At 49.2% G+C, this 25962-nt stretch overlaps 1 protein-coding gene across 4 annotated transcripts in view; it reads right to left on the bottom strand.

Annotated features, from left to right (window-relative positions):
- Positions 1-20498, bottom strand: part of ARHGEF11 (Rho guanine nucleotide exchange factor 11) — a 52406-nt gene extending 31908 nt beyond the window's left edge. For 3 of the 4 annotated variants that reach the window (XM_033174496.1, XM_033174497.1, XM_033174498.1), the window contains exons 1-3: positions 20194-20498; positions 3269-3301; positions 1014-1105 (exon numbers count right to left, since the gene is read on the bottom strand). In XM_033174496.1, coding sequence (XP_033030387.1) covers positions 1014-1105; positions 3269-3301; positions 20194-20228 — 160 coding nt within the window. In that variant the 5' untranslated portion in view covers positions 20229-20498. The remainder of the gene's footprint in view (positions 1-1013; positions 1106-3268; positions 3302-20193) is intronic. The other variant, XM_033174499.1, reaches the window with a different exon arrangement.
- Positions 20499-25962: the final 5464 nt, after the last annotated feature.

The following is a 25962-nucleotide window of genomic DNA, read 5'->3' as shown; positions in this document are numbered from 1 at the left end:
GCTTACAGCTAAAAACATACTTTTTTCTTTTCTGTATTGTTAATTTGCAATGTAAAATGGTGTTATTCTTTTTAATTTCTTACAAAATTTAATAAAAATTATTTTTTTAAAAAAACATATGAGGTAAGGGGCAGGGGAACAATCATTAAAAAACAAATGACTAGAATATATCTATACCCAGTGCTTTTTTCTGGGGGGATGCAGGGGTACGCATACCCCTAAACATTTTGTGAATCTTTGTACTTTTGTCCATTTACTGCATTTATTTTTCCCGATTTGAACTACAAAATGGTGGTTTTCTTGAGTCAAAATGAGAGTACCCCTAAACATATTAATTTTTTTTTTTTAGGAAAAAAGCACTGTCTGTATCTATCGATGTACATTTTCTTAGCTCTAACTGACCAGCTGTGTCAGTTCCCAAAAGCCTACTGGAATAAGAAAGTACTCACCTGCTGCCAGTGAACTGACAACAAGGAGGGAACCAGTCTGGCTTCTGTAGGGAGGGAGTTCCAATGTCTGTGAGCAGCCACCGAGAAGGCGCCCCTACCCAGTGGGCCTGTGGGGGTGGCAGGATGGAGGGAAGGGCCTCCCCCAAAGATCTGAAAGCCCAGGCAGGTTTGTATGAAGGAATACAGTCCTTCAGATAACCTGGACCTACGGCTGTATAGGACTTCATAGGTCTTAACTAGCACTTTGAACTGTGCCCAGAAACAGGCCAATAGCCTGTGGAGCTGTTGTAACCAGGAGCTCATATGCTTCCAAAGGGGTTGCAAAGCGAGAGGGGTGTGTGTGTGTGTGTGTGTGTGTGTGCGTGCTGCCGGCAGGTGTATTCCTGTGGCCCTGCCAAGAGCCAGCCTGCTCGACAGCCATGGCACCAAGCGTGGCACTGAAAGGCTTCCCGGGGGAACAGACTTGATTTGGCGCAGCTCTGAGAAGCAGCCAAGGGAGACCAGGGAGCCCCTCGCTGCTGCTGCCCTTCTTCCTGCCTCTCCCCCAGGAGCAAAAGGGCTCACCTGTCGTTTCGCTGGAGTCAGATGGCTGGCGGCGGTGGCCAGGAGAGCGCCGTTCTGGAGCCGAGTCGCCCAAGGAAGACAGGCTGCTCAACCTGCAGAGAGAGAGAGAGAGAGAGAGAGAGAGAGAGAGAGAGAGAAGGAAGGGACTTAGAGAAGGAGCAAAGCAACTGAGAGCGGGTTCCAGCAAGCCAGCGACTGCCAACCTAGCGCCCACCAGATGTTTTGGACTGGGCTGGTGGGAGTTGCAGTCCAAAACATCTGGCTGGCCATGGTTGCCAACAGGCCACTTCTGACCCATTGTATATACCTCGGCTGAGGGATACACGAGACGAACAGGAACCTAGTACTTTGTAATAAGCGGATCCTGTTCCTGCTCCCTTAAATTCAGCACTAAGCGCTCCTCAACGCTGCAGGAAATGCACCAGCCCATGTGGGAACAGGGACTATGAGGTTTCCATCGCTGGGGCCGACGCTTCTCCTCTCACTGCTGCCCCAAGAGCAGAAGATAGAAGCGGGTATCCCAAGATGCAAGGCCCACCCTGCCCCAGCCCCTCCAGAACACAAGAGAAAAGAAGGGGTTCAAGATGCCCCCCTGGCCGGCCCACAGAGCCTTGAGATCACCAGCCAGGGCATCGCAAGGCGCCTGAGGATTCTTGGTCCTTTATGGAAGTTTCTGAGCCACTTGGAATGGCCACCAAGACAATGCAGCTGAGGGATGGTCACCTTCAACCTCTGCTTTCCCTCTGACCTCCTGTGGCCATGGCTGCCCTTCCCTGTTGTTTTCTGCCTCTGACCCGGCCCCCAGGGACAACCAGGGCCGCCCCAGCATTCATGGCCAACCCCCACAGGGAGCTGATGCAATGCAGCAGACTTCAAAGGCCAGTGGAAAGCGGAAGGGGCAACCACACACATGCACACTTCTGAGGGACGGAAGGGAGCCATTCCTGGTGGTTTTACATGGACAGCCAGTGGTGGAGGGGTCAAGGAGCCATGAACATGTAACAACATGAGCAGCAGCAGGAGGGGAAGGGCGTGCAAGCAGCCACGTTAAACACACACACACATTAACACACATAAACACACACACACACACACACACAGCAAGAGGCAGAGGAACATGTGACATCTTACCAGGCTGCAATGGGGCTGATGAAAGGACACAAGACAAAGCAGCGATGGGTGGAGAGACAGACAACAGCGGAAGAGTTAAGTCCGGCGATTGTTCCCCTCTCATCAGCTCTGTGCTGGTGGATTTAAAACCACGGCCAAAGGACCCTGCTGCTGGGCTGGGAGCAGGGTGGGACCACTGCACCTGCCCACTTCAATTGCTCCCAAAAGACCCCCAGAGCTATGATCATAAACGGCCCCCTTCCCATGTTGTTGGACTCCAGCACCCAGCATCCTCATCGCCCCCCAACTGTTGGAACAGAGGAAGCTGCCTCATGCAGAGGGGCTATTGCTCCATCAAGCTCAGGACTGTCCACCTTGACTGGCCATAGCCTCCCACCTGGGGACTGAGCCTGGGACCTTCTTCATGCAAAGCAGGTGTTCTGCCCACTGAGCTGCGGTGGCCCTCCCACCAGCCACATGGGCTGCAGGGGCTGATGGGAGTTGGGATACCAGCCGCATGGGGGCAGGGTGCCCCCGCATGGGGCAGCTTCCACAACCCTGGCCGAAAAAGAACATGGCAACCGAGATCCTCCACATCATCAAGGGCACCCCTTCTCTCTCTCCCCCCCCCCATGTTGCCATTTGTGCCTATGTTTCAAAGCCACTTCTGGCCCCAACTCCCCTCCCCATTCCAAGCTGCCAATACTTGCTGAGCTCTGAAAAAACCACACATCTAGCCAAATGAAGCCAATTGTTATATGCATGCTCTGAGATCTGCGTAACTGATGGTCAAGAGGTCCAGCTGGCAGGTCAAGGGTCACTTTAGGGAAGGGGGAGAGAGACTCACACCTCAAGTCAAGCCTTGGGCTTCCAGGGGGTTGTATGAGAGAGCCAAAAGCATCAGGCCACACACAGAGATGATTTTTAATAATAATAATAACAACAACACCCACAGTTGCTACACATCATAAAGCAGGGAGAAGGGAACATCTGTGGCCAACCCAGATGTTGCTGGAACTCCATCTCCCATCATCCTCATCCCTGGCCATTGGCAGGGGGAGGGGGGCTGATGGGAGTTGGGAGCCCAGCCCGCTCCCCCCATCCCTGCCTCAAATCGTTCTGCATCCCAGCTGCTCCCATCTTACCTGGGCAGGTGAGGGTGCTTTTTACTGGCTGGTCTGTTGTAAAGGAAGGGAAGACAGAAATTGACACCAAAGACAGGGGTTGGCAGAGAGACCAGGCAAGGCCAGAGGAGAGCGTGAGGGAAACAGAGAAAGAGAAAGAAAGGAGATGTAGACGTGAAAAGGCCACAACCACAACACAGGCTCAAAGGCCCAATCCCTTTGCTTTAAGGAAAAGCTCCTTTTCCAGCCTGAGGGCCGCATTCCTTTCTGGGCGATCTTCCAAGGGCCGTATGCCAGCAGTGGGAGGGGCCAGAGGCCAAAGTGAGCATAGCAATGCATTTAAATTGTGCCTGTGCGCAGTAGCCTATTTTCTACACACACACACACACACTCACAATCACACTCCATCAAGGCAAGCAAAAAGCATTAGGAGAGTTCAAGGCCACAATTCAGGCTAGGCAAAACACCCAAGGAGGGCGCGAAGCAGGGATAGTCAGAGGCGTGGCCTAGGGAGAGTCCTGAGGGCCAGAGAGAGAGTACCAAGGGCCACAAATGCCCCTCCAAGCCCTGCTCTAAGGGAAATGCTCCCTTTACAAAGGAATTAACAAACTACAGTGGTACCTTGCTTTACGAACTTAACCCGTTCCGAAGTCCGTTCTTAAACCAGTGTTCTTCAACCAAGGCGTGCTTTCCTATAGCAGCGGGGGACTCAATTTACAAATGGAACACACTCAACAAGAAGCGAAATGTTCTGCTTCCGAGGCAAAGTTCACAAACCAAAACACCTACGGTACTTCCAGGTTTGCAGCGTTCTAAACCCAAGTTGTTCTTAAAATAAGCTGTTCCTAAACCAAGGTACCACTGTATTTAAAAACAGACTGACAACCAAAATGCCTTTGAACATGTGCAGGTTCCTTGTTTGCACTTCTCTCTCTCTCTCTCTCTCACTCACACACACACACACACACACACACACCCCGACCCCTTACTGTTTCCCGACACTCAATTAACACAACATACAGTTAGGCCCCTGCAAAACCAAGATTCACAGCTGTTGTTTATTCCAGTGCTGAAGTAACCACACATGTCTACGGTGTAAAGATTTGTGGGTTTGTGGGGGGGATGTTTAAGGCAGCTCAACACACCATTTTTCTAATTGCTACTTCTGTCCACTGGGCAGCCCTCTGCAAGATCAGGCATGAAGTGCTGCAAAGGAGCTCAGTTTCACATTCTCCTGCACTGCAGGGAAAAAGGCGCCATGCATTGGGCTGCATCTCAAATGCTGGCAGGTAGCACGGGGTGGAGGCGATGGGAGTTGTGGTCCAAAACATCTGGAGGGCACCAGGCTGGGGAAGCCCGGGCCACAACACACAGCAACCATCAAGCACAGCACAGGAAGAGAGAGGCAGAGAGAGGCTGGTCACGGTGATTCAGGAGAACGCAAGATAAGCGCTCGTGGATCAGGCCCAAGGGGGGCAAATCTAGTTCAGCATCCTGTTCTCACAGTGGCCAACCAGGTGCCTATAGGAAGCCCGCAAGCAGGACCCGGGCACCACAGCACTCTCTGCTCCTGCAGTTTCCAGCAACTGCTAGGCAGAAGCATTGCTGCCTCAGCCATGGAGGCTTGTAGCCATTGATGGCCTTCTCCTCATCCATGAACCTGTCCAACCCTCTTCTCCTGCCATCCCTCGGGAGGGAGTCCCATAGTTTATAACTATGCGCTGCGCAGAGAAGGACTTCCTTTTATCTGTTCTGAACCTGCCAACATTCAGCTTCCCTGGTCTGCAGGTCAAAAACTAGCGCAGCCACACCTACCCTCAGCCCCAGGGCTGGCTGGGGCTTGCAAGGCCAGAACACCTGGAGGGCACTGGGTTGGGTAAGGCTTGTAGTCTCCAGCAACAAAGGCAACCTAAAAAACCTCTCTTTGGGTCTGCTCTGGTGGCGCAGGGAAGGGAATGGATCCCTTTGCCAAAAATGCCAAGGGGCACAAGAGACTTTGACAGGAGCAGGAGAGGATTTTAGCAAAAAGGAGGGCAAGACTTCCAGCAATCTGTGGTTTGAGCCTGGAGGCCAGGAATTCCTGTTTTTGCTACGTGGGCTCGACCCCAGCTTGCTGTGTGGCCTTTGCAGGGGGTGGAGGGGGAAGGGGAAAGTACCTTTGCTCTTATTGGGGGGGGCAACAACACCCCCCCCAAACATGCACCCTTACCCATCACCTCCTGTGAAAACGGGAGATAAAGACAGGCGTTTTTTTCCTGATCTCAGAAGGAAATAATTACCATCTGGAGAGAGAAGAGCCGATGCAGAGATCTCAAGCTCCAGTATAAACACAGTCTGGGTAATTCCGAGGCTTCCACAAGCCTCTCCCCCCTCCCCCCAAAATAATTATTATGATATGTAAATGAGCACAAACGGGAGCTTATTTGTGAAAACACGTGGTGGGGGGGAGGCAAGGCTGGCGAATGCAAGATCAGCAGATGGAAAAGCAAAAAAATAAGGTGGGGGGGGCGGACCCCTGCCAAAAAAAGAGAGAGAAATTAGCAGGGTTTGAGAACCCCCTCCACAAAAGGGCAGAGAACCAAATCAGAGCAAAAGGTGTTACGGAAAAACATCCAAACAACCAATAATAAGGGTCTGTGTGTGTAAGAGAGAGAATGAGAAAGAGAGAAATCTCTCTCTCACACACACACACACAAACACACACAAACAAACACACACACACACATGCCCCACCCCATGGAAAGGAAAGAGGCGCTCAACCGTCTTGCTTCAGCAAGCACATTTGCACAACACGGAATGTCTTTCCGAAACCACAATTACAGGCATGGAAGGAGGCAAAGGAAGGTAATTACATCCTCCTTCCATCAGATCAGTGTTCCCTTTGGACCACCTCCACACACACACACACACACACACACACACACACACTTCCCCCGTTTTCTTCTGTGCTTTATTTTTTCAAGTCTGCCTTTGCTAAAAAGCTGAGGCCGTAAGCCACTGCATTGCGATTTCCACTGGCTTCCCAGCCGGCAAAGATTCCCTACCAACCCGGCGGTCTGCCACCTCCTCCGCGTGCTCACAGCCCTCCCTTTCCTCTTCCCCTCCCTCCCCCGCCCCCAGAAATCACCACATTGGACCCGAAAGCACTAAAGCACCCCCAAAAAAACACCCAGGCACCCACCTATGGAGCTGTTTGGCAGGAAGGGAAAATAATAAGAGAGTTCCCCCCAAAGAGGGGCTCCTTCTTGGCACAAACACAGAACTGACTTCTGGAACTCAATGCCACAAGGTGCAGTGGTGGTCCGCTGGCCCCAATAAAGGTATTGTCCTAAATATGAAATTATCAATCTGAAGCCCCTTTTGGGCAGGGGCCTGCCCTCCCACACTTTGCACATTACTAGGACTGAAAGCATGAACTGCATCATTGTGAGGATGATGATGTTCCTTCTTTTCACTTCAGCTCCTCCTCTAGGCCTGCCCTGTATGTTTCCTTGACACCAAGGAGGCAGCTGTGTGGGTGCCTGACTGCCAGGGCGGAAACTGGCCCACAACGAAGGGCAAAAATGGAGCCTCCAGCTGCAGGGGCAGTGTGCTGCAGAGAACCTGGAGGAAGGCCAGTGGTCAGAAACAGGATGTTGCCCTCAGGCACAGCAGGACCACAGACATGTGAAGAAGGCCAGAGTCTCAACAGAGCAAGAGCCTGAAATTGAGTTGAGGGGCTGCTAATGGCAAGCAGTCGCTGCCCCCTCCCCAACTGACAGATCCTCCTCCAGCTTGTTCCCACGGAGCCTGACTCACTTTCAGTGGCAGCCCCAATCAAGGCAAATATTTTGTAGCAAGCCCTACTTCCAAATTACCCACACCCAAAAAAAGAGCCTGCTCTTGTTTGTTTGTTTGTTTGTTTGTTTGTTTGTTTGTTTGCAGCTTTTAAAAATCCTGCTCTGGCAAAAAAGGCAGGGGTCCCAAGAACAGTTTGCAAATACTAGTAGCTGGGCAGTCCGTGCCCCCATCAGGCTAACAAATCTAAAAACACACGACACAAAAGGAAAAGAGATTGGGGAAGGAAGAGGGGGAAAGCCAACTCGGGTATTCATTCTTAGTTCTTGGAGTGACCAGCCAGTATGGAACTCTGCTGAGTTCAACTGGAAATGACTGAAGGTGCAGGGATAAAACTGGCAGGTTAAAACCAGCCCAGGTAATGCAACTGCCTGGTCGTCTTCACCCCACCTCACCCAGCCCTCAATTTCCCTGCATTTCCTTCCAGGGAGACACGTCAGGATGGGGGTGGGGGAAATAGGGAGACCCACACAGAAGGACCCGGAGAACGAGAAAGAGAAAAGAAAAGAAACCCTCTCTAGCTGCTTGTATGTATGTATTAGAGAAGGCTAATAAAACGTTGCCATCTCAGAAGCCAGAGTGGAACAAAATGCTGCAATTAGGAGATTATGTGGGGGGGGGGGAGGCAGGATCAAGTCCTCAAAGTGGGTCAACTCGGGGAAAGAGAGAGAGAGAGATTGATTTGCAAGTGGCTAAGTGTAATCTTCCAGCTCACCACACCGAACTCATGCCTTGCAGAAGGGAAAAACAGGGAGAGAGAGAGAGAGAGAGAGAGAGAGAGAGAGAGAGAGAGACCAGCGCAATTTCTCTGACTAACTAACCGGGGTTGCCTCGCCAGCAGAAATAGACCAGCCTGTCAATCTCCCGACCAAGAGGAGTGTCTTACAAGGCTATTAATAGTGTTTCAAACACACAGACACACGCACCTTCCTCTGAGCTTTCTAATATTCTAATCTTGTAAACAAAATTAGCTAAAATTGGCTGCTGAGATGATTTTGGAGACTACCAGAAACACTAAGAGCACCAGAAGAGCCTGGCTGCTGTTGGATCAGTCCAAGAGCCCGTCTAGTTGAGCCTCCTGTCCTCACAGGGGCCGACCAGGTGCCCCAATGGGAAGCCCACCAGCACAACAGCAGCACTCTCCCCATTTTTGCCATAATTTCTGACTTCAAAACCAACCATTCCTATGCATGCATACACAGACAGGTGGAAGGTGAGTCCGAGAAAGCAGGAAGAGAGGAAACTGCCTTATCCAGAGTTACAGTTCTGGGTCTGTCTAGCTCAGTGGCCTGCAAAGGCTCTGGGAATAATCCAGAGCCCCTTTTAATACTATTTTAAGTTGCTGGCCATCAACACAATTCACGCAAGCAAATGCCAGTTTTAACTGTGTGCTCTAGGATGCATTTCACAGTTGTGACAACACGCAGCCAAGCCTAAGAACATAGTAGCGTAAGGAGAGCCTGGCTGCTGGATCAGGCCAGTGGCCCATCGAGTCCAGCATCCTCGCCTCACAGTGGCAAACCGTGAGCCCCTTTCGGAAAGCCCTCTAGCAGGACCTGAACGCAAGAGAAAACCCCTGCGGGTTCCAGCAACTGGTACCCAGAATCACAGGTGCCTCCAGCTGCAGAGAGGATAGACATTGTGGCTAGTAGCCATCGACAGTCCTCTCCTCCATGAATTTCCCTAGTCTTCTTCTAAAGAAATCCTGTGGGAGCAGTGTTAGAAGTTCAGATATATAAGCAAGATGCCAAACGGCTCCTTAAACCCGGGTCACAGTTGCCAAAACAGAACGCCTAGCTGCCATTTTGGGGCCAGACGGCTCAGAAGCCTTACTTTTCAATAGGACTTTTCGGTTCCTGAAATTCATTCTGATTGAGCAGATAGAATATCACGAATAGAATTCCATAGGATGTGTTGCTAGTGTGTGACCTTTAAAACCCTAAACAGCCTCGGTCCAGTATACCTAAAGGAGCGTCTCCACCCCCATCGTCCAGCCAGGACACTAAGGTCCAGCGCCGAGGACCTTCTGGTGGTTCCCTCCCTGCGAGAAGTGAGGTTACAGGGAACCAGGCAGAGGGCCTTTTCTGTGGTGGCACCTGCCCTGTGGAACACCCTCCCAGCAGATGCCAAGGCAATAAGCAGTTATTTTACTTTTAAAACACAACTGAAGGCGGCCCTGTTTAGGGAAGTTTTTAATGCTTAATGCTGTATTGTTTTTAATATTCGGTTGAAAGCCAACCAGAGTGGCTGGGGAAACCCAGCCAGATGGGCGGGGTATAAATAATAATAATAATAATAATAATAATAATAATATGCTGTGTGGGAGTGGGAGGTGTGGAGTGGAGTGGGGAAGCAGCTTGTGTGGTCCTATGGGTCCACTACTGGAAATAAAGACAAGAAGGTGAGGAAAGAGGAGCTCCTGGCCGGAGAACGCCTCTGATGGAGAGGGTTCCTCCACATGTGCCTGGGGCAATGGATAGAAAGAGGAATATTTCCACCGGAGGCTTCGGCCAGTAACTGAGAAAGAGCAGCAGCCAAGAAGCTTCTGTCCAACTCCGCTTGACATTCAGAGAGATAAAGCCGCCCCCTTCAGCACCACTGCCCTTGTCCAGACAGTTAATCTGATTTCCTGTGCGGGATGGACGTGGGCTGATTCCGCTGTGGCGGAGGCTGCTGCTTCCTGGGAAGGTTTAACTCCTGCAAGGGCAGAGCGCGCCTCAGCCCAATTGCTTGCTGTCAATCATCTGAGAGAAACTGGAGGAAGGAGGGGGGGATTCCTCTTCCTCCTCCATCATCATCCTACTGGCAGATTAAGCACCCATCGGCCACACATTGGGAGGGGATTCCGCCACCCCCTCAGTCAGAGAGCCTCTCTAAACCAGGGGTCAGCAACCTTTTTCAATCGTGGGCCGGTCTACCATCCCTCAGACCACATGGTGGGCCGGACTATATTTTTTTTGGGGGGGGGGGGAAATGAACAAATTCCTATGCCCCACAAATAACCTAGAGATGCATTTTTTTAAAAAGCACACATTCTACTCATGTAAAAACACGCCGATTCCCGGACCGCACGTGGGCCAGATTGAGAAGGCGATTGGGCCGCATCCGGACCACGGGCCTTAGGTTGCCTACCCCTGCTCTAAACCCTGCGCCAAGTTACCACAACTTTTAAACAGACAAGAGACACAGCTGTTTATTTCTCCTTCCGCACAGGGACACACTTTCTTGTTTTACAAAGAGTGCAGAACTGATCCAAGGGGCTGCTCTCCTACGGATGAGTATAAAGGAGCCACTTTCCACATTAGACAATAATTAGCTAGTTCTAGCCACTCATGATCAGGGCCAGGAAAAACTCCTGACCAGTGGCCCAATGTTATGATGCTAAATTATCTTGTTGTTTTTTTAAAGCATCAAGCCTTTCCAAATCTAGTGACCTCCAGTTGTTGTTCCTGGACTCCCAACTCCCATCCTCCTCCTCCCTGACCCCCGCTCCAGCTGTCTGGGACTGATGGGAGTAGGAGTCCCGCAACATCTGGAGGACTCCATGGGGGCTACCTGCCCACCCACCCACCCACCCCCGCATCAAATGGCTGCAGCTCCAGCCATGTCAATTTCAACCTGGTGGTCCCCAGATCTTGCAGGCCTTGCTGGCTGCTGGGGGCAAGTGCAACTTGCAGTCCAGCAACATCTGGAGGGCTAAAGATAGTCTCCTTACTCACCGAAGAAAAGAAACACCTGTAATTGCCAAGCACAAACCCTATACCCTGGCGGTTCTGGTGGTTCCCTCACTGCGAAAAGCAAAGCTACAAGGAGCCAGGCAGAGGGCCTTCTCGGTAGTGGCACCTGCCCTGTGGAACGCCCTCCCATCAGTGGTCAAAGAGATAAACACCTACCTGACATTTAGAAAATACCTGAAGGCAGCCCTGTTTAGGGAAGTTTTTAATCTGTGACATTTTAATGTATTTTAATATTTGTTGGAAGCCGCCCAGAATGGCTGGGGAAACTCAGCCAGATGGGCGGGGTACAAATTATTATTATTATTATTATTATTATTATTATTATTATTATTATTATCTGTGCAACCTTACAAGTGTGGTTTGCAGAGACCTGAGACTTTGCTTTCACCTCTTAAGCTGTTAAGATGCACATCAGGTTATGCAAATATGCACAACGCTCAGGTCACAATTCTATACCCACTAAACTGGGAATGAGTGCCACTGAACTTAATGGGGCTCACTTTTGAGCCGATCTATTTAGGATTGCATTCTTACAAGACATGGGGGGCAGGAATATAATGCAGATATATGGTAGATGCCTACTCACTGTCATGTGAATACTGGTTCATATAGTATTTTCAATTGTCATCATTCATTGCTGCTCTTCATTTGTTTATGTCTTACATGGCCTTTCCCATGAGGTCCCAGCACAAGCTACAACCACATAAAAATCACAGAATTATAGAGTTGGAAGGGACCCCAAGGGCCATCTAGTCCAACCCTCTGCAATGCAGGAATCTCAACTAAAGCATCCATGACAGATGCCCGTCCAACCTATGCTTAAAAACGTCCAAGAAAGGAAAGCCCACCACCTCCCAAGGGAGACCGTTCCACTGTCAAACAGCTCTTACTGTCAGAAGTTCTTCCTGATGTTTAGTCAGAATCTCCTTCCTTGAACTTGAATCCATCGGTTCAGATCCTATCCTCCAGAGGAGGAGAAAACAAGCTTGCTCCATCTTCCATGCCACAGCCCTTTAGATATCTGAAGGTGGCTACCATATCTCCTCTCAGTCTCCTTTTTTTCCAGGCTAAACGTACCCAACCCCTTCAACCATTCCTCATGAGGCTTGGTTTCCAGATCCTTGATCATCTTGGTGGACATGATACTCCAGGTATGGTCTGACCAAGGCAGAATAGGGTGGGACTATTCCTTCCCTTGATCTGGACGCTAGACTAATGCTGATGCAGCCTAGAATAACATTAGCTTTCCTTTGGTCATGTTAAGCTTGTGGTCCACAAAGACTCCTAGATCCTTTTCACATGTACTACTGGTAAGCCAGGTGTCCCCATCTTATATTTGTGCAGCTGGTTATTCCAGGCGAAGTGCAGACTCTTACATTTGTCCCTACTGAAATCCATTTTGTTAGTTTGGGCCCAGTTCTTCTATCTGTTAAGGTCAATTTGAATCCCAATTCTGTCTTATGTGGCATTAGCTACCACTCCGAGTTTTGTGTCATCTGCAAATTTGATTAGCATCCCAATTCCTTCATCCAAATCATTTATAAAGACGCTGAACAACAATGGCCCCAGGACAGAACCCTGCAGAAATTTTTTCCAGGATGGTGATAAGCCATTAATGAGCACTCTTTGGGTTTGGTCAGTCAACCAGCTACAAATCCGCCTAACAGTTATGGTCATACCTCGGGTTACAGACGCTTCAGGTTACGTGTTTTCGGGTTGCGCACCGCACCGAAACCAGAAGTACCAGAACAGGTTACTTCTGGGTTTCGGCGCATGCGCAGAAGCTCCAAATCACAACCCGCACGTGCGCAGACGTGGTGCTGTGGGTTGCGAATGTGCCTCCTGCACGGATCACGTTCACAACCCGAGCATCCACTGTACCTCGTCCAGCCCACATTTTACTAGCTTCTCCGCAAGAATATCATGGCGGACTTTAACCTTACTGAAATCAAGATACACTACATCCACAGCATTCCCCTGATCCACCAAGCTTGTAACTCTATCAAAAAAAGGAACGAGATTCATCTGGCATGACTTGTTGATGAGAAACTCATTCTGGGTCACAGCATCCTTTTCTAAGTGCTCACAGACCAACTGTTGAATTATCTGTTTTAGGACCTTTCCTGGGATTGATGTCTAGCTCACCAGTTGGTAGTTACCTGGGTGTTCTTCCCCCCCCCCCTTTTTGAAGATGGGAACAATATTTGCCTACCTCCAGTCTGCAGGAACCTCACCTGTTCTCCAAGAATTCTCAAAGATTATAGACGGAGGCTCTGAGATTACACCTGCCACCTCCTTTAGATTAAAATAAGTGAAAATGCTCAAAATATCAGAAGAACAGGATGGGTCAAAGGCCAGGGTAAAAAGACCATATGTTATTATTACAACGGAATAGTACAAAATGCTGCAGCAGGATTGCTGACAGGAGGAGTCACAAGTCTGCCAGGGAATGGATGACTACACCTCTGCTCTAAGATCTGCAGTCATTGATGATTCGTTACTGATATATATACTGTATATATATATTTCCCAACAAGTGGTTTATTAAATGTTCTAAATGAAAATGAACGAATGATTTCATTTCTATACCCCTCTATATTTTAAAGGGGGGGGAATCTCAAAAGTGGTTTACAACTCATTAAAACATAAAACAATCCAGAATGTAACAAAGTCAAGTACATTTTGGGTTCCCCATATTTATTCATTTACCTACTTAATTTATATAGCTGCCCCATAGCAGAAGTACTGCAGGAAGCCAGTGTGGTGTAGTAGTTAGAATAATAGAATCATAGAATCCTAGAGTTGGAAGAGACCCCAAGGGCCATCCAGTCCAACCCCCTTGCCAAGCAGGAAACACCATCAAAGCATTCCTGACAGATGGCTGTCAAGCCTCCGCTTCAAGACCTCCAAAGAAGGAGACTCCACCACACTCCTTGGCAGCAAATTCCACTGTCGGACAGCTCTTACTGTCAGGAAGTTCTTCCTAATGTTTAGGTGGAATCTTCTTTCTTGTTAGTTAAGAGTGCAGGACCAGGACTTGGGAGATCAGGGTCCAAATCCCCTCTCATGAAATATTATTATTATTATTATTATTATTATTATTATTATTATTATTATTATTATTATTTCATTATAAAAAATTGCCACCTAGACGTTCTGTTATGGCGACCGTAACCCAGGTTTAAGGTGCCATTTGGTGATCAGCATCTATATCTGCGTTTCTAACACTGCTAACTCTAAAGGAACCATCTCCATCTAAGGCCTAAGACTGGGCTGAAGAGGGCAAGCGGTATCTGCTGTTTCCAGTCTCAAAGACAGAGCAAGGAATTTGGCCAGGGTTAAGGAGGGCCACAAATAATTAAGTAGGTGGTTCCTCCACTCTCCCCGCCCCCAAGACACACACCCATAGGATGCTTCCAGTTGCTGGAAACCAAAGGCAGAGAGCTCTTGTGCTCGCATCCTGCTTGTGGCATCTTATTGGGCACAGGATGCTGGACTAGATGGGCCCCATTTAGCCTGATGAAGTAGACTCTCCTTATTTTCTTATGAACATAGGAAGCTGCTTCTTTCAAGTCCCTCAAGCTCAGCATTGTCCACACTGACTGGACTTTTACACAGCCCTCCCTGAAGATGCCATTAGGGAATGAACCTGAGACCTTCTGCTTGCAAAGAAGATGCTGTACCTACCGCTGAGTTACGACCCTTTCCACTGGAGGATAAATACTACCGGAGAATACATAATTGGGATTATCATCGCTCTTTAGGACCAGGCCTCACAGACATGTTAATCCTCAGATCAGCTACCAAAGCAGAAGGGAAGCGCAGGATGGGTCCTTCTGCCACTGGTCAAGGACTAGCAGCCCTTGGGAGACGGCACCCACTGTCTCCCAGGAAAAATGTCATAGCAAAGGGAGACCAACCTAGCCCTCTCCTTCAGCCAGAGAAGGAGTCTGCCTCCCCATTTCATGTGAGAAAAGACATGGATGGGCCACTTGTCCTCAAGACCATGGAGAAGAAAGGAAGCCTGCTGCTCTCACCATGTCCAGTGGGATGAGGATTTGGGCATAGAGGTTGTGACGTACAATCTACCTGTGCTTTTATAGGTACGAGTGTTTTACTGCAAGTTTTACAATACTGTTAAATTATTTTGTACACTGATTTGTTATGTTGTGTGAAAAAGCAATAAGTAAATCCTTCTAAAAAAGAAAACAAAATTTTAAAAATCTAGTTACAGGTCGGTAGCCGTGTTGGTCTGCCGTAGTCGAAACAAAATAAAAAAAATTCCTTCCAGTAGCACCTTAGAGACCAACTACCAGTACGTTTGTTATTGGTATGAGCTTTCGTGTGCATGCACAGGTATCTGAAGAAGTGTGCATGCACATGAAAGCTCATACCAGTAACAAATTTAGTTGGTCTCCAAGGTGCTACTGGAAGGAATTTATTTATTTTTTTATTTAAAAAATCTATTCTACAGCTGCATGGAACTCCTTCCTCAAACAGACCCATCAGGAGCGGGATGAAGGCAAGATGGGTCTCTTAGAGGGTACCGTATTTTACGCTCCATAAGACGCACTTTTTCCCTCCTAAAATGGAAGGGAAAATCGCTGTGCGTCTTATGGAGCGAAGGCTTCGCTCCCACTGCCTCCCCCCATCCCCCGTCGCGTTCGGCGGAAGGTGGGGGGAGGCAGCAGCGATGTTGCTGGATCATGCCAGCACCTCCGTTCACCGAAAGAAGCTTCTTTCGGCGAGCGGAGCTGCTAGCACAATCCAGCAACATCTCCGCTGCTTCCCCCGACCTCCCGCCGAACGCGACGGGGGATGGGGGGAGGCGGCGGGAAGCGAAGGGGATGCTGGTGGATCGTGTCAGCAGCTCCGTTCACGGAGCTGCTAGCACGATCCACCAACACCTCCGCCGCCTCCTCCCACGTCCCGCCGAACGCGACGGGGGATGGGGGGAGGCGGCGGGAAGCGAAGGGGATGTTGGTGGATCGTGCCAGCAGCTCCGTGAACGGAGCTGCTAGCACGATCCACCAACACCTCCGCCGCCTCCTCCCACGTCCCGCCGAACGCGACGGGGGATGGGGGGAGGCGGCGGGAAGCGAAGGGGATGTTGGTGGATCGTGCCAGCAGTTCCGTTCACGGAGCTGCTAGCACGATCCACCAACACCTCCGCCGCCTCCCCCCACGTCCCGCCGAACGCGACGGGGGATGGGGGGAGGCGGCAAGAAGCGAAGGGGATGTTGGTGGATCGTGCCAGCAGCTCCGTGAACGGAGCTGCTAGCACGATCCACCAACACCTCCGCCGCTTCCCCCGACCTCCCGCCGAATGCGACAGGGGATGGGGGGAGGCGGCGGGGAGCAAAGGGGATGTTGGTGGATCGTGCCAGCAGCTCCACGAACCACCAACATCTCTGCTGCCTCCCCCCATCCCCCGCCGTATTCGGCGGGAGGTGGAGGGAGGCAGCTGCGATGCCTGCTTTTGGGATCGGTGGGCGGCAGGGAGGTTGGTAGAGGATTTCCTCCACCACCCCACGTGCTGCCCGCCAATCCCAAAAGCAGGCTTTTGGGATCGGTGCAAGGCATGGGATGGTGGAGGAAACAGCGGGGATGCTGCTGCTTTCTCCACCACCCTGCGCCCCGATGCCAAAAGCAGGCTTATCCCCTGTTGCCTTAAAGGGACATGGGGAGGAGGGGAGAAACCTTCTCCCCTCGTCCCCATGTCCCTTTAAGGAAGCGGGGATGAGCCGCTGTGAAGGGAGAAGGGGCTTCCCCTCCAGCACTCCCCTCCGTGTTTTTTAGAGGAGGAAAACCAGGAAAATATTTTTTCCCTGGTTTTTCCCCTTTAAAAAACAAGTGCGTCTTGTGGTCCGGAGCGCCTTATGGACCGAAAAATACGGTACTTGGCACAGCAAAGTGCTTTCTGGTTTCAAGGAAGTCATAGTACCATGTGCGTAGCCATGGTGGGGAGGGGCAGCTGCCCCCCCCATCAAGTAAATAAACAAAAATACTTAACTGACCAATCGTGTCACAGGTAGCTCGGTTCTGCCCCCTCCCCCAACATAAGGCCTGGCTACATCCGTGCATAGTACCACTGTATCCTGCCTTGGCCAGACTCCACCTGGAGTCTTGCGTCCATTTCTGGGGCCCCCTCTTTAAGGATATTGAGAAGCTGGAGTGTGTGCAGAAGGGGGCGACCAAGATGACCAAGGGTTTGGAAACCAAGCCTTTTGAGGAACAGCTGGAGTTGGGTATGCTTAGCCTTAGAAGACTGAGAGAGGATATGATAGCCATCTTCAAATATCTGAAGGGGTGTCACGAGGAAGATGGAGCAAATTTGTTTTCTGCTGCTCCAGAGAACAGGACTCCAACCAATATATTCAAGTTACAAGAAAGACAATAGGAAGAACTTTCTGACAGTAAGAGCAGTTTGACAATGGAAGGGATGACCTAGGAAGAATGTGGACTCTCCTTCCTTGTAAGTTTTTTTAAGCAGAGGTTGAGTGGCCATCTGTCAGGGATGCTTGAGCTGCGATTCCTGCATAGCAGACGGTTGGACTAGATGATCCTTGGGGGCCCCAGAAATGGACGCCAACTCTAGAATTCTATGATTTCTTGCACCGTCCCTTTTGCTGCTGACTTCGCAGTGCTGATGTCACTTAACCACATCTTTTAACGTGACTCACTGCTGTAAAAAAAAACCCATGGAAAAGCAGGGTGCAGAATATTTGAAATAGAAGATATGGATCTGCAAACACTTCCGCCTCCCGTTTGCCAACACAGACCAACATCAGGTGGCTGTGGAAGAAGAGGAAAAAGTAGAAGGCAAACCCCCAAACCCCCTCGCCCTACTTTTAAAAAAAGCCTTCGTGCCTTCCCACCCCCAAGGCATTACAGCGTCACAGGCCAGGGGTGGGGAATTTCTGACCCACAGGTCAAGTTTGGCCCAGCTCCTCCCAGACAGCGTCCACCTGTCCCACGCCTGAGGTGAGGTGTGGCTGGATCCACGGGGAATCCAATCGCACAGCAGAAAGCAGGCCTGAAGTCACCACCCATCAGATGTCACCATGAACATCAGCGAACAAGCGGGCAGTCCGGGTGGCCCATCAAACACGGCCCACAAGGGCTGCCGGTCTGATTAAGGTCCTCACCCCGCCAAAGGCAAACAGACGTTTACAAAGGTGAACAGAAATGCGATAGAAAATTTACCACCAGCGACCATCAGAAGCACTTTATGCTTCAGAATTAGTTACAAGAACCTAAGCAGCGCCTTCTGGATCAGGCCACAGGAGGACCATCCAATCCAGCCTCCTGTCCTCACAGTGGCCAACCATCGTGGGAAGCCCACGAGCAGGACATGAGCCTTCCTTTCCCCTTCAGTTATTCAATTGTGGGGGCTCTTTCGGTCATGGTGGCGGGGGCGGGATTTATATACTCATTGCCCTCATATCCTGATCTTCCTCTTGGCAAGGTCCAGGGAAGCCAAGAACCGCCTTGAAACACAATGCAACTATCACAAAACAACAGCTAACATTATTACAAATCAGTTTGTTAAGAATATTCATCACTAGCTGCTAAAAGCCTGATGGAATAAATACGCTTTAATATCCTGAACGTTGACAAAACGGGAGAGGGGGACAACTGAACCTCAGCCGGAAGCGAGTTCCACAAGTGGGGGGCCTCCACAGAGAAAGCCCTGCCCCACACCACAAGCCTCACCCATGGGCAGGACCTCCACTATGGATCAAAAAGCAATGACAGGAAGGTATTGGGGGAGGCGTCCCAGGAAGTATGTGGGTCCCAGCTCCTATGGCTTTTGTACCAACACCTTAAGTTAGGCCAGGCGGTTAACTTGCCACAGGCTTTGTGGAGGAGCTTTGTGCTGCTGCATCAGGCCAGTGCTGTCAAGTCCAGCATCCTGCTTCTCACAGGTGTCTCCAGGAAGCCAGCAAGGAGGGGGTGAGGGAAAACACCAGGCGGGCTTCAGAAGTAGACTGCCCTGGATGTGGATGTTTCAACACAGCCATCACACTTAGGAGCAATTGACGGACCCGTCTTCTGTGAATTGCCCATTTTGTAAACTCAAGCCCATTAACTCTGGCGGCTGATGGAATCAGACGTTGTTTGGTCGTGGTTCATGGGTTCACACCACCGGCCACGCGCTGATATTTAGGGTGGTGACAGCCAGGCTGTTGCAACTCCTCCAGCGCATACGTGGGATCACACCAGGGCGCTGCTTCGTCAATGAGGTTTATCACAAAGTGGGCCCTACGTGGGATGTTTGGGCGTTCCAGACGCTCCACCTCCAGGCTGGATAGTTCCCAAGCCACTGACCTACCTGCCAGGGAATTGTATTGTGTGTATTGTTAAGGATTCTGGGGGATGCTCTATGGAGCACGCTTAGTCCATGCAGAGCCCTGGCCACCTGGATCTCAACATAACAGGGCACCCCAGAACACACTCTGTGCTCAGCTATGGCACCCACGTTATGCAGCAGGGGGTGCCCTCCAAGGTGTTGGAACTACAACTCTCATCACCCCTGACCATTGGCCATGCTGGCTGGGGCTGATGGGAGTTGCAGCCTGGAGGGATACCACCAACACCCCTCAGCATAGAGCAGGGGTCAGCAACCTTTTCCAGCCATAGGCCGGTCCACCGTCCCTCAGATCAGATGGTGGGCCAGACTATATATTTTAAAAAAATAAAAAATGAACGAATTCCTATGCCCACAAATAACCCAGAGATGCATTTTAAATAAAAGGACACATTCTATTCATGTAAAGACACGCTGATTCCTGGACCGTCTGCGGGCTGGATTGAGAAGGCAATTGGGCCACATCTGGCCCCCGGTCCTTAGGTTGCCTACCCCTGGCATAGAGGGTTGATAGGTTGCACAATAAGGCTCTTCTTGTCCCCCGTGATTGATCTGCCCATCTCCAGACACCTCCCAGAATTCCCTGGCACGAAGTTTGAAAACCACCATAGCCTCCAAGGACCAAACAAACACGAGGAAACTGGAAGGCAAGTGTGTGTGGGGGACGGACAACTCGAATAAAGTTCAGCTGCTTAAAGGCACTGAAGGATCAACCCAAGAGAATCTGCAATAGAGGCAGAGGGAGAAAGCCAGACAGGGCATTCCCCCCTCGGCAGGGCCAAGTCGCATGACCATTACCAGCGTCTTGAGCGAAGGCCAACCCACCAGCCATCTGGGCTGGGGCCATCCTTCCTTCCTTCCCCCGCACAAGCTTACGCTCGCCCATTCATAAATTGACCAGCGGCCACCAAACCTCCTCAACCACAAGGAAAGGCAACTTGGAGCAAGACCAGCCCCACCACGAACCCACCCCCAGAAAACAACCACCGCCCGTCACCTACCTGTCCAGTGCAGTCTGAGGTGGCCTCATGTTCATGGCTTGCGGTCAAATCCAGCACACCAGGGGGGTCACCCTGGGTCTTTGGCTACCTGCGTGCGGGAGGTGGGAGGCGTCGTTTTCTTCCTGGCGAAAATGATTTCCGCTGCAAATCTTCCTTCCCGCTCCCCACAAAGAGAGAGACAAGAAGGCAAAAAGTGATTTCTCCTCCTGCAGTCAAGAGCCTGGGTTCTGCCAGTCCATCACCTCCCTGGGTTTATATTCTGCAGGCATCGTCCCCCAGCCCTTTCGGGACCTGGCTCCTTCCTCTTCTTCTTCTTTCTCCTTCTCCTCCTCTTCTTCTTGACAACTCTCCTTTTCAAATTAACTCTCCCACTCTACCCCCCCCCCAAAAAAAAACTTTTTCCAAGGTTATGAACGGGATCGGAAGAGCCAACTGGAATAGAGGCAGAGATTCCCATCCAAATATTAAAGTCTTAACTGCAAAACACAGATCAAAACATCCTTATAATCCAGTTTTACCAGCTGTTCTTCTGTTTGCAGTGAGAGAGAGACACACACACAAAACACAGACGAAATAAAATATCGGGTTTTTACGCTGTGGCCTTTTCTCTTTAAAGAGAGAGAGAGAGAAAGAGAGATTTAACCAACTTATCTCCTCAAATCAGTTGCTTTTCTCTTTCCTGAGCTTAGGTTTCCTCGCTCCTCAGAATCTTGAATAAATAAATTAAAAATGTGCAGTGCCAATGTCCAGTTCGATCATTTAAATAAAAAAGGGGGCTCTTAATTATTTCTTGGGGGGAAACACATAATCAAGAAGCCGGGGATATATGCATGTATGTATGTATATGTATACACATATACACACACATATATCCCATAACACAATGCTGTCGTGCAGAGAGGGGAAGACAGAGAGGGGAATAAATTAAGTAAAAAACACACACACAAACACAGAATGTGGCATGGGGGAGGGGGTGTTGAAAGGAGGGAAGGGGAAGGGGTGGGGTAGGGAAGGGGAGCTTTTGGGTCCTTGTTGTGAAGAAGCCTTCTTGCAAAAAAAAGGGGGGGGGGAAGGAAAATGTCCTCCGAAGTTGTTTTCCTCCTCCTCTCCTCTCTACCTCTCGCCCAGCTTTCCTTGGAAGGGGAGCAGCAGCCTCGTTGTTTTGCAGCTCCTGAAATGCAGCTCCTGAAATGAATGAGGAAAGAAGGGACCCTCCATGGAAGAGGCGGGCGGGCGGGCGCGTCCCTTTGCACTCTCCTTCTTCTTCTTCTTTCCTCCTTTTCCTCCTCCTCCTCCTCCTCAGTCCTCTGGATCTTTGCAGGGCAAGAGGAAGGACAAACACATCAGCCCAGAGGGAGGAGGCGGCGGCGGCAGCGAGCAAAGCCCCCCTCCTGCACCAGCCACCATCTCTGCTGCTGGCTGCTGCTGCAGCGCCTCCTTTTTTCCTACCCCTGGAGGGGGGTTCTCTCCCTTCTCTGTCTCTCTCTCTCTCTGCAGTGGCCTATAACCCCCCCTCCCTTTGCAAGCTCTTCCTGCCTTCCAAGGATTTTATTATTGCTGCTGCTGCTACTACTTTAAAACAATAAAAAAGAAAAACCACCCCCCCCCCGTTGGCTGTCCTTGCTCTCCCTCCTCCGGCGAGGTTTTTTTTTTTCTCCTCCCTTTTCCCAGGGAAGGCGAGGCCTAGTTGCAGACCTCCAAGCCCCAGCCTTTCCCAGCCCAGCTTCCCCACCCCTCTGCCTTCCCTCTCTGGAGGCGGCCCTGCCCCACTCCCCCTTCCTCCCCTTGCCCTAAACAGGAGGGAGGGGGCGCCAGGGAAGGAGGGAGGGAGGGAGGAGGGTGCACAGAGCAAAAGGGAAAGCAATGGGGACGCAGCAGCAGCAGCAGCAGCAGCCAAGGCGCCTCCCTCCCTCCCTCCCTCGAGCTCCTTGCCTCGCCTTCCTCTCCTTCCTCTTCCTCCTCCTGCTTCTCCTGCTTCTCCTTCCAGCTCAAGGCTGCTGCAGGAGGGCGGCCGGGGGGGGGAAGGCTCCCTGGCTTAAGCTTCGCCCTCCCTTCGCCTCCTTCCCAGCTAATCCCTCCCCTCTCTGCCTTCTTCTCTCCTGCAGGACGGAGGGATCCTTCTGCAGCAGGTGGGAGGCAGGGAGGGGAGGAGGGAGGGGGCAGGAGGAGGAGAGACCCCCCCTTCATCATCATCACCACCACCGTCAATAACAACATTATGATCAATGCAACAGCGTTTCTGTCCATGCACGTCGTCTCTCCCGGGGAGCCCTTTGTGCTGCTTTTTGCAAAGCCTTCCGTGGAGCGACGGCGGGTTATTAATTCGTCGCTTAATGGTTAATCGTTAATAGTAGTCCCTGTCTCTTTCCTGCAGGAGGGATCCCACCGCCAGCATCGTCATCAAGGCTGATATTTATTGCGTTAATTAATAGGTCATGGACCTGGAGATTTGGAAGAGCTCCAAAGGGGCGCCTGAATCCCACAGGAACAATCCCGACCCCGGCACTCTGCCTACACTAAGGTTAACAACAACAGCAACAACAACAACAGCAGCAACAACAACAACAACAACTGTTTTCGTTGTTGTCACTGCATTTATTAGGGGTGGATCTGGCCTGATATCAGCACACAGGATCAGATTCCCAAATGTCAGTTCCTCTCCAAGGAGGGGAGGCAAGGGATGGATGGCTGGACTCAAAAGTGGCTGCCCTGGTACTATTATGAATAATAACTGTTTTTTATTATTATTATTATTATTATTATTATTATTATTATTATTATTAATTAGCTTCCCTTCACTAACAGGTCCCAGGGCAGGTTACAACCATTTAAAATTCAGAACAGAAAACGGTTAAGCAGCCACAGTGATAACACTCAATCTGTGTCTACTCAGAAGTAAGCGGGGAATGTGATTGCAGCCTAATACTAGTGCATTTTTTTCTTTGGGGGACGTAGGGGGACACATACCCCTAAACATTTTGTGAGTCTTTGTACTTTTGTCCATTTACTGTATTTATTTCCCCCGATCTGAACTATAAAATGGTGGCCTAATTGAGTTGAAACAAGAGTACCCCTAAACATTTTAGTAATAGCCTAACACTATTACTCCTCCATCACCACATATACATAGAGAAAAGTGCTTGATGTGACTATTACATAGATATCTGCCTTTTTGTGAATCGTCCATAAAAAAATGTTGTTGCCACCTTTACAATTACTGCAAGGATGTCACCTCAGACTCCTGCAATGTGGTAAAGCATCCGTAAATAAAACTGTATTATTACTAATGTTCCTATTATTTCAAGGTTATTGCCTCAGTCTCCTGTTATTTTGTAAAGCATCCATAAATGAAATTTTCTTCTTCTTCTTCTTCTTATTCCATGTCCAGAGATCCATGGGCCAGAGCCCCCTTTCCAAAAAAAGGTTCCCTGCCTTCATGAGCTTACAGTTTTGCTGTGTGACAGGGAGGAGAAAACAGAGGGAAGAGTTTGAGGTGGATGAAATGCCCTTTATTCCTCTTATTTCCGCAGGCCTGTCAGTTTCCCTCCCAAGTGAGGGGTGGTCTGCCTTTATCCCTCTCTGTCCTCCTGGGAATCCCTGAGGGAAGAACGAAGGAGGCCACTCTCCCTCTGAGCATGCACAGAGTGCCTCTCTTGCCCGTCCCTGCTCCGGCCTGTTATATTGTTCACCTATGTTCATATATTTTCACCTGAGTCCAGAGACTTCAGGCTCTCAGCATCATCCGCAGCAACTCATTTTTACTTTTTGAAAGTCTTAAATGGTTATTCATTCTTCTTATTCGTAATTTTAATTTTTTTAAAATCTTTTTTTTCCTGTAAACTGCTTTCAGGGTTTGGGTTTTGTTTTCGATCAAGCAGCGTATAAATCTTATGAAATAAGAATACCATAAGACAGGAATAATTCAGTTGACCCCTCACCACCCCCCCAAAAAAAACCATGAGCGCTGAGGTGACTGAATTGAGGGGGGTGGGCAGGAAGTGAAGCCAACCCCAAATATTCCTCACAAAGTTTTTGTCAAAAAAAAAAAGGTCACCCATTTACCCCTCCAGTATAGCATTATTCTTGTTATATTACATTTCTCACGCGCCCTTCACCATGAGCTCTGGAAAGGGCGGGTCAGATTTTAAAATACAATATTAAAATAAAATATTCAAGAGAATAGAGAAGACCCTAAAATATCTGTTATGGGGTTTCAAATGTCTGGGTAAGGAAAAAAAAGTGGGTCTCTTCAGCAAGGCTGTTTCTGCCCCCCACAAATGCCACAATCCTGCTCCAACCCCATTTCCCAGCATGATGGCAGCCCCCCCAATCCCCTCAGAGGCGGCCTAAGGACAGGGCCGGCCCCAAGACATTTTGGGTTGCCCAAAGCAAAGGAAAATATACCCCCCCCCAAAAAAACCCACCCCCAGCATTCCCTTCTGCTCTTACTGTGATATTTTCATTTCCTTGTGAATCGTTCACCGCCTATTATTATTAATATTATATTTATTAATATTGTGACAGGGACACAAGGTGGCTTACAGCTGAAATAGAAACAGCTCAAAACATAAGGGAGGGTGATAAGCAATCGTTTTTTTAAAAAATAAATAAATAAATTAACAATTGTAGTGATGTGAGGTGAGAATATTCTCCGAAGAATATTCTCGAGAATGAAAATCATCTCGAGAATAGAATAGAATAGAATAGAATAGAATAATAATTTATTGGCCAAGTACATTTTTCAATATACTCGGAATTTGCTTTGGCTACATTACAATGTAATATACAATATTCTCTGCTATAAAATTCTCTGGGGAATGTTCTCCACAAACTGTTACTTAAAGCCCATTTTTTAAAAATAAATGTCTTTCTTGTGACAATTTATCAGTTATAATTTAAATATGTTGTGTGTTGCCTTACATGTCTAAACAGATAGTAATCGGCATTTCTGATGTTATGTAACTTGTCATTACTGATTATTTGTGTTTTATTTTCTGGAAATGATAGGATTTGTTTTAAACTTTATGTTGATTTTATTAGTGTTGCACTGAAAATACTGTACCATGCAGATATGCTTATTAAAGCACATACTCTTGTAGCGGACCTGAGGGTTTTTTATATTCCTTTTACTTTAAAAGCTAAATTTCATACATACGCAACTTAATTAGAATTCAAGTTGATGGTAAATATACGGTTAGTGGCAGGCTTAATGGTTAATGTGAGTCATTCACAATTAATTTTCAAGTTTGGTGCAAAAAAAATCAAAGAATGTGAATTCACTGCATTTGCCCCATTGAAGGAAAGTATCTGTACAGTTTTGGGTTGCCATCTGAACAAGTTTACCCATGAACAAACATGTATCTTAACTAATTCTGAAGATGTGTGCATGAACACGAAAGCTCATACCAAGAACAAACTTAGTTGGTCTCTAAGGTGCTACTGGAAGGAATTTTTTATTCTTTATTTTGTTTTAACTAATTATATCATTTTCAAGGCATTAAAATGAATATTCTCCTATTTTAAATGAAAATTCTCTAATATTCTCATTAATCAAGAATATTCTCGAGGATATTCTCCAAAAGATTATTCTCGAGAATTTTACATCACTAGTCCCCCGACACCTGGCCGCCCCAGCCTGCCTGACCCCTCTGTGTCCGCCGCCTGAGGCAGTCACCTCACTCTGCTGCCTAATGGCTGGGCCGGCCCATGAGGAGAAAACTTGAGGGACTTCCATTGCTCTTCCACCCAATATCTTCTCTGGGTTGATGG

The sequence above is a fragment of the Lacerta agilis genome, chromosome 17, assembly GCF_009819535.1.
Source record: "Lacerta agilis isolate rLacAgi1 chromosome 17, rLacAgi1.pri, whole genome shotgun sequence".
NCBI lineage: Eukaryota > Metazoa > Chordata > Lepidosauria > Squamata > Lacertidae > Lacerta > Lacerta agilis.
This window is presented reverse-complemented; position numbering and strand designations above follow the sequence as displayed.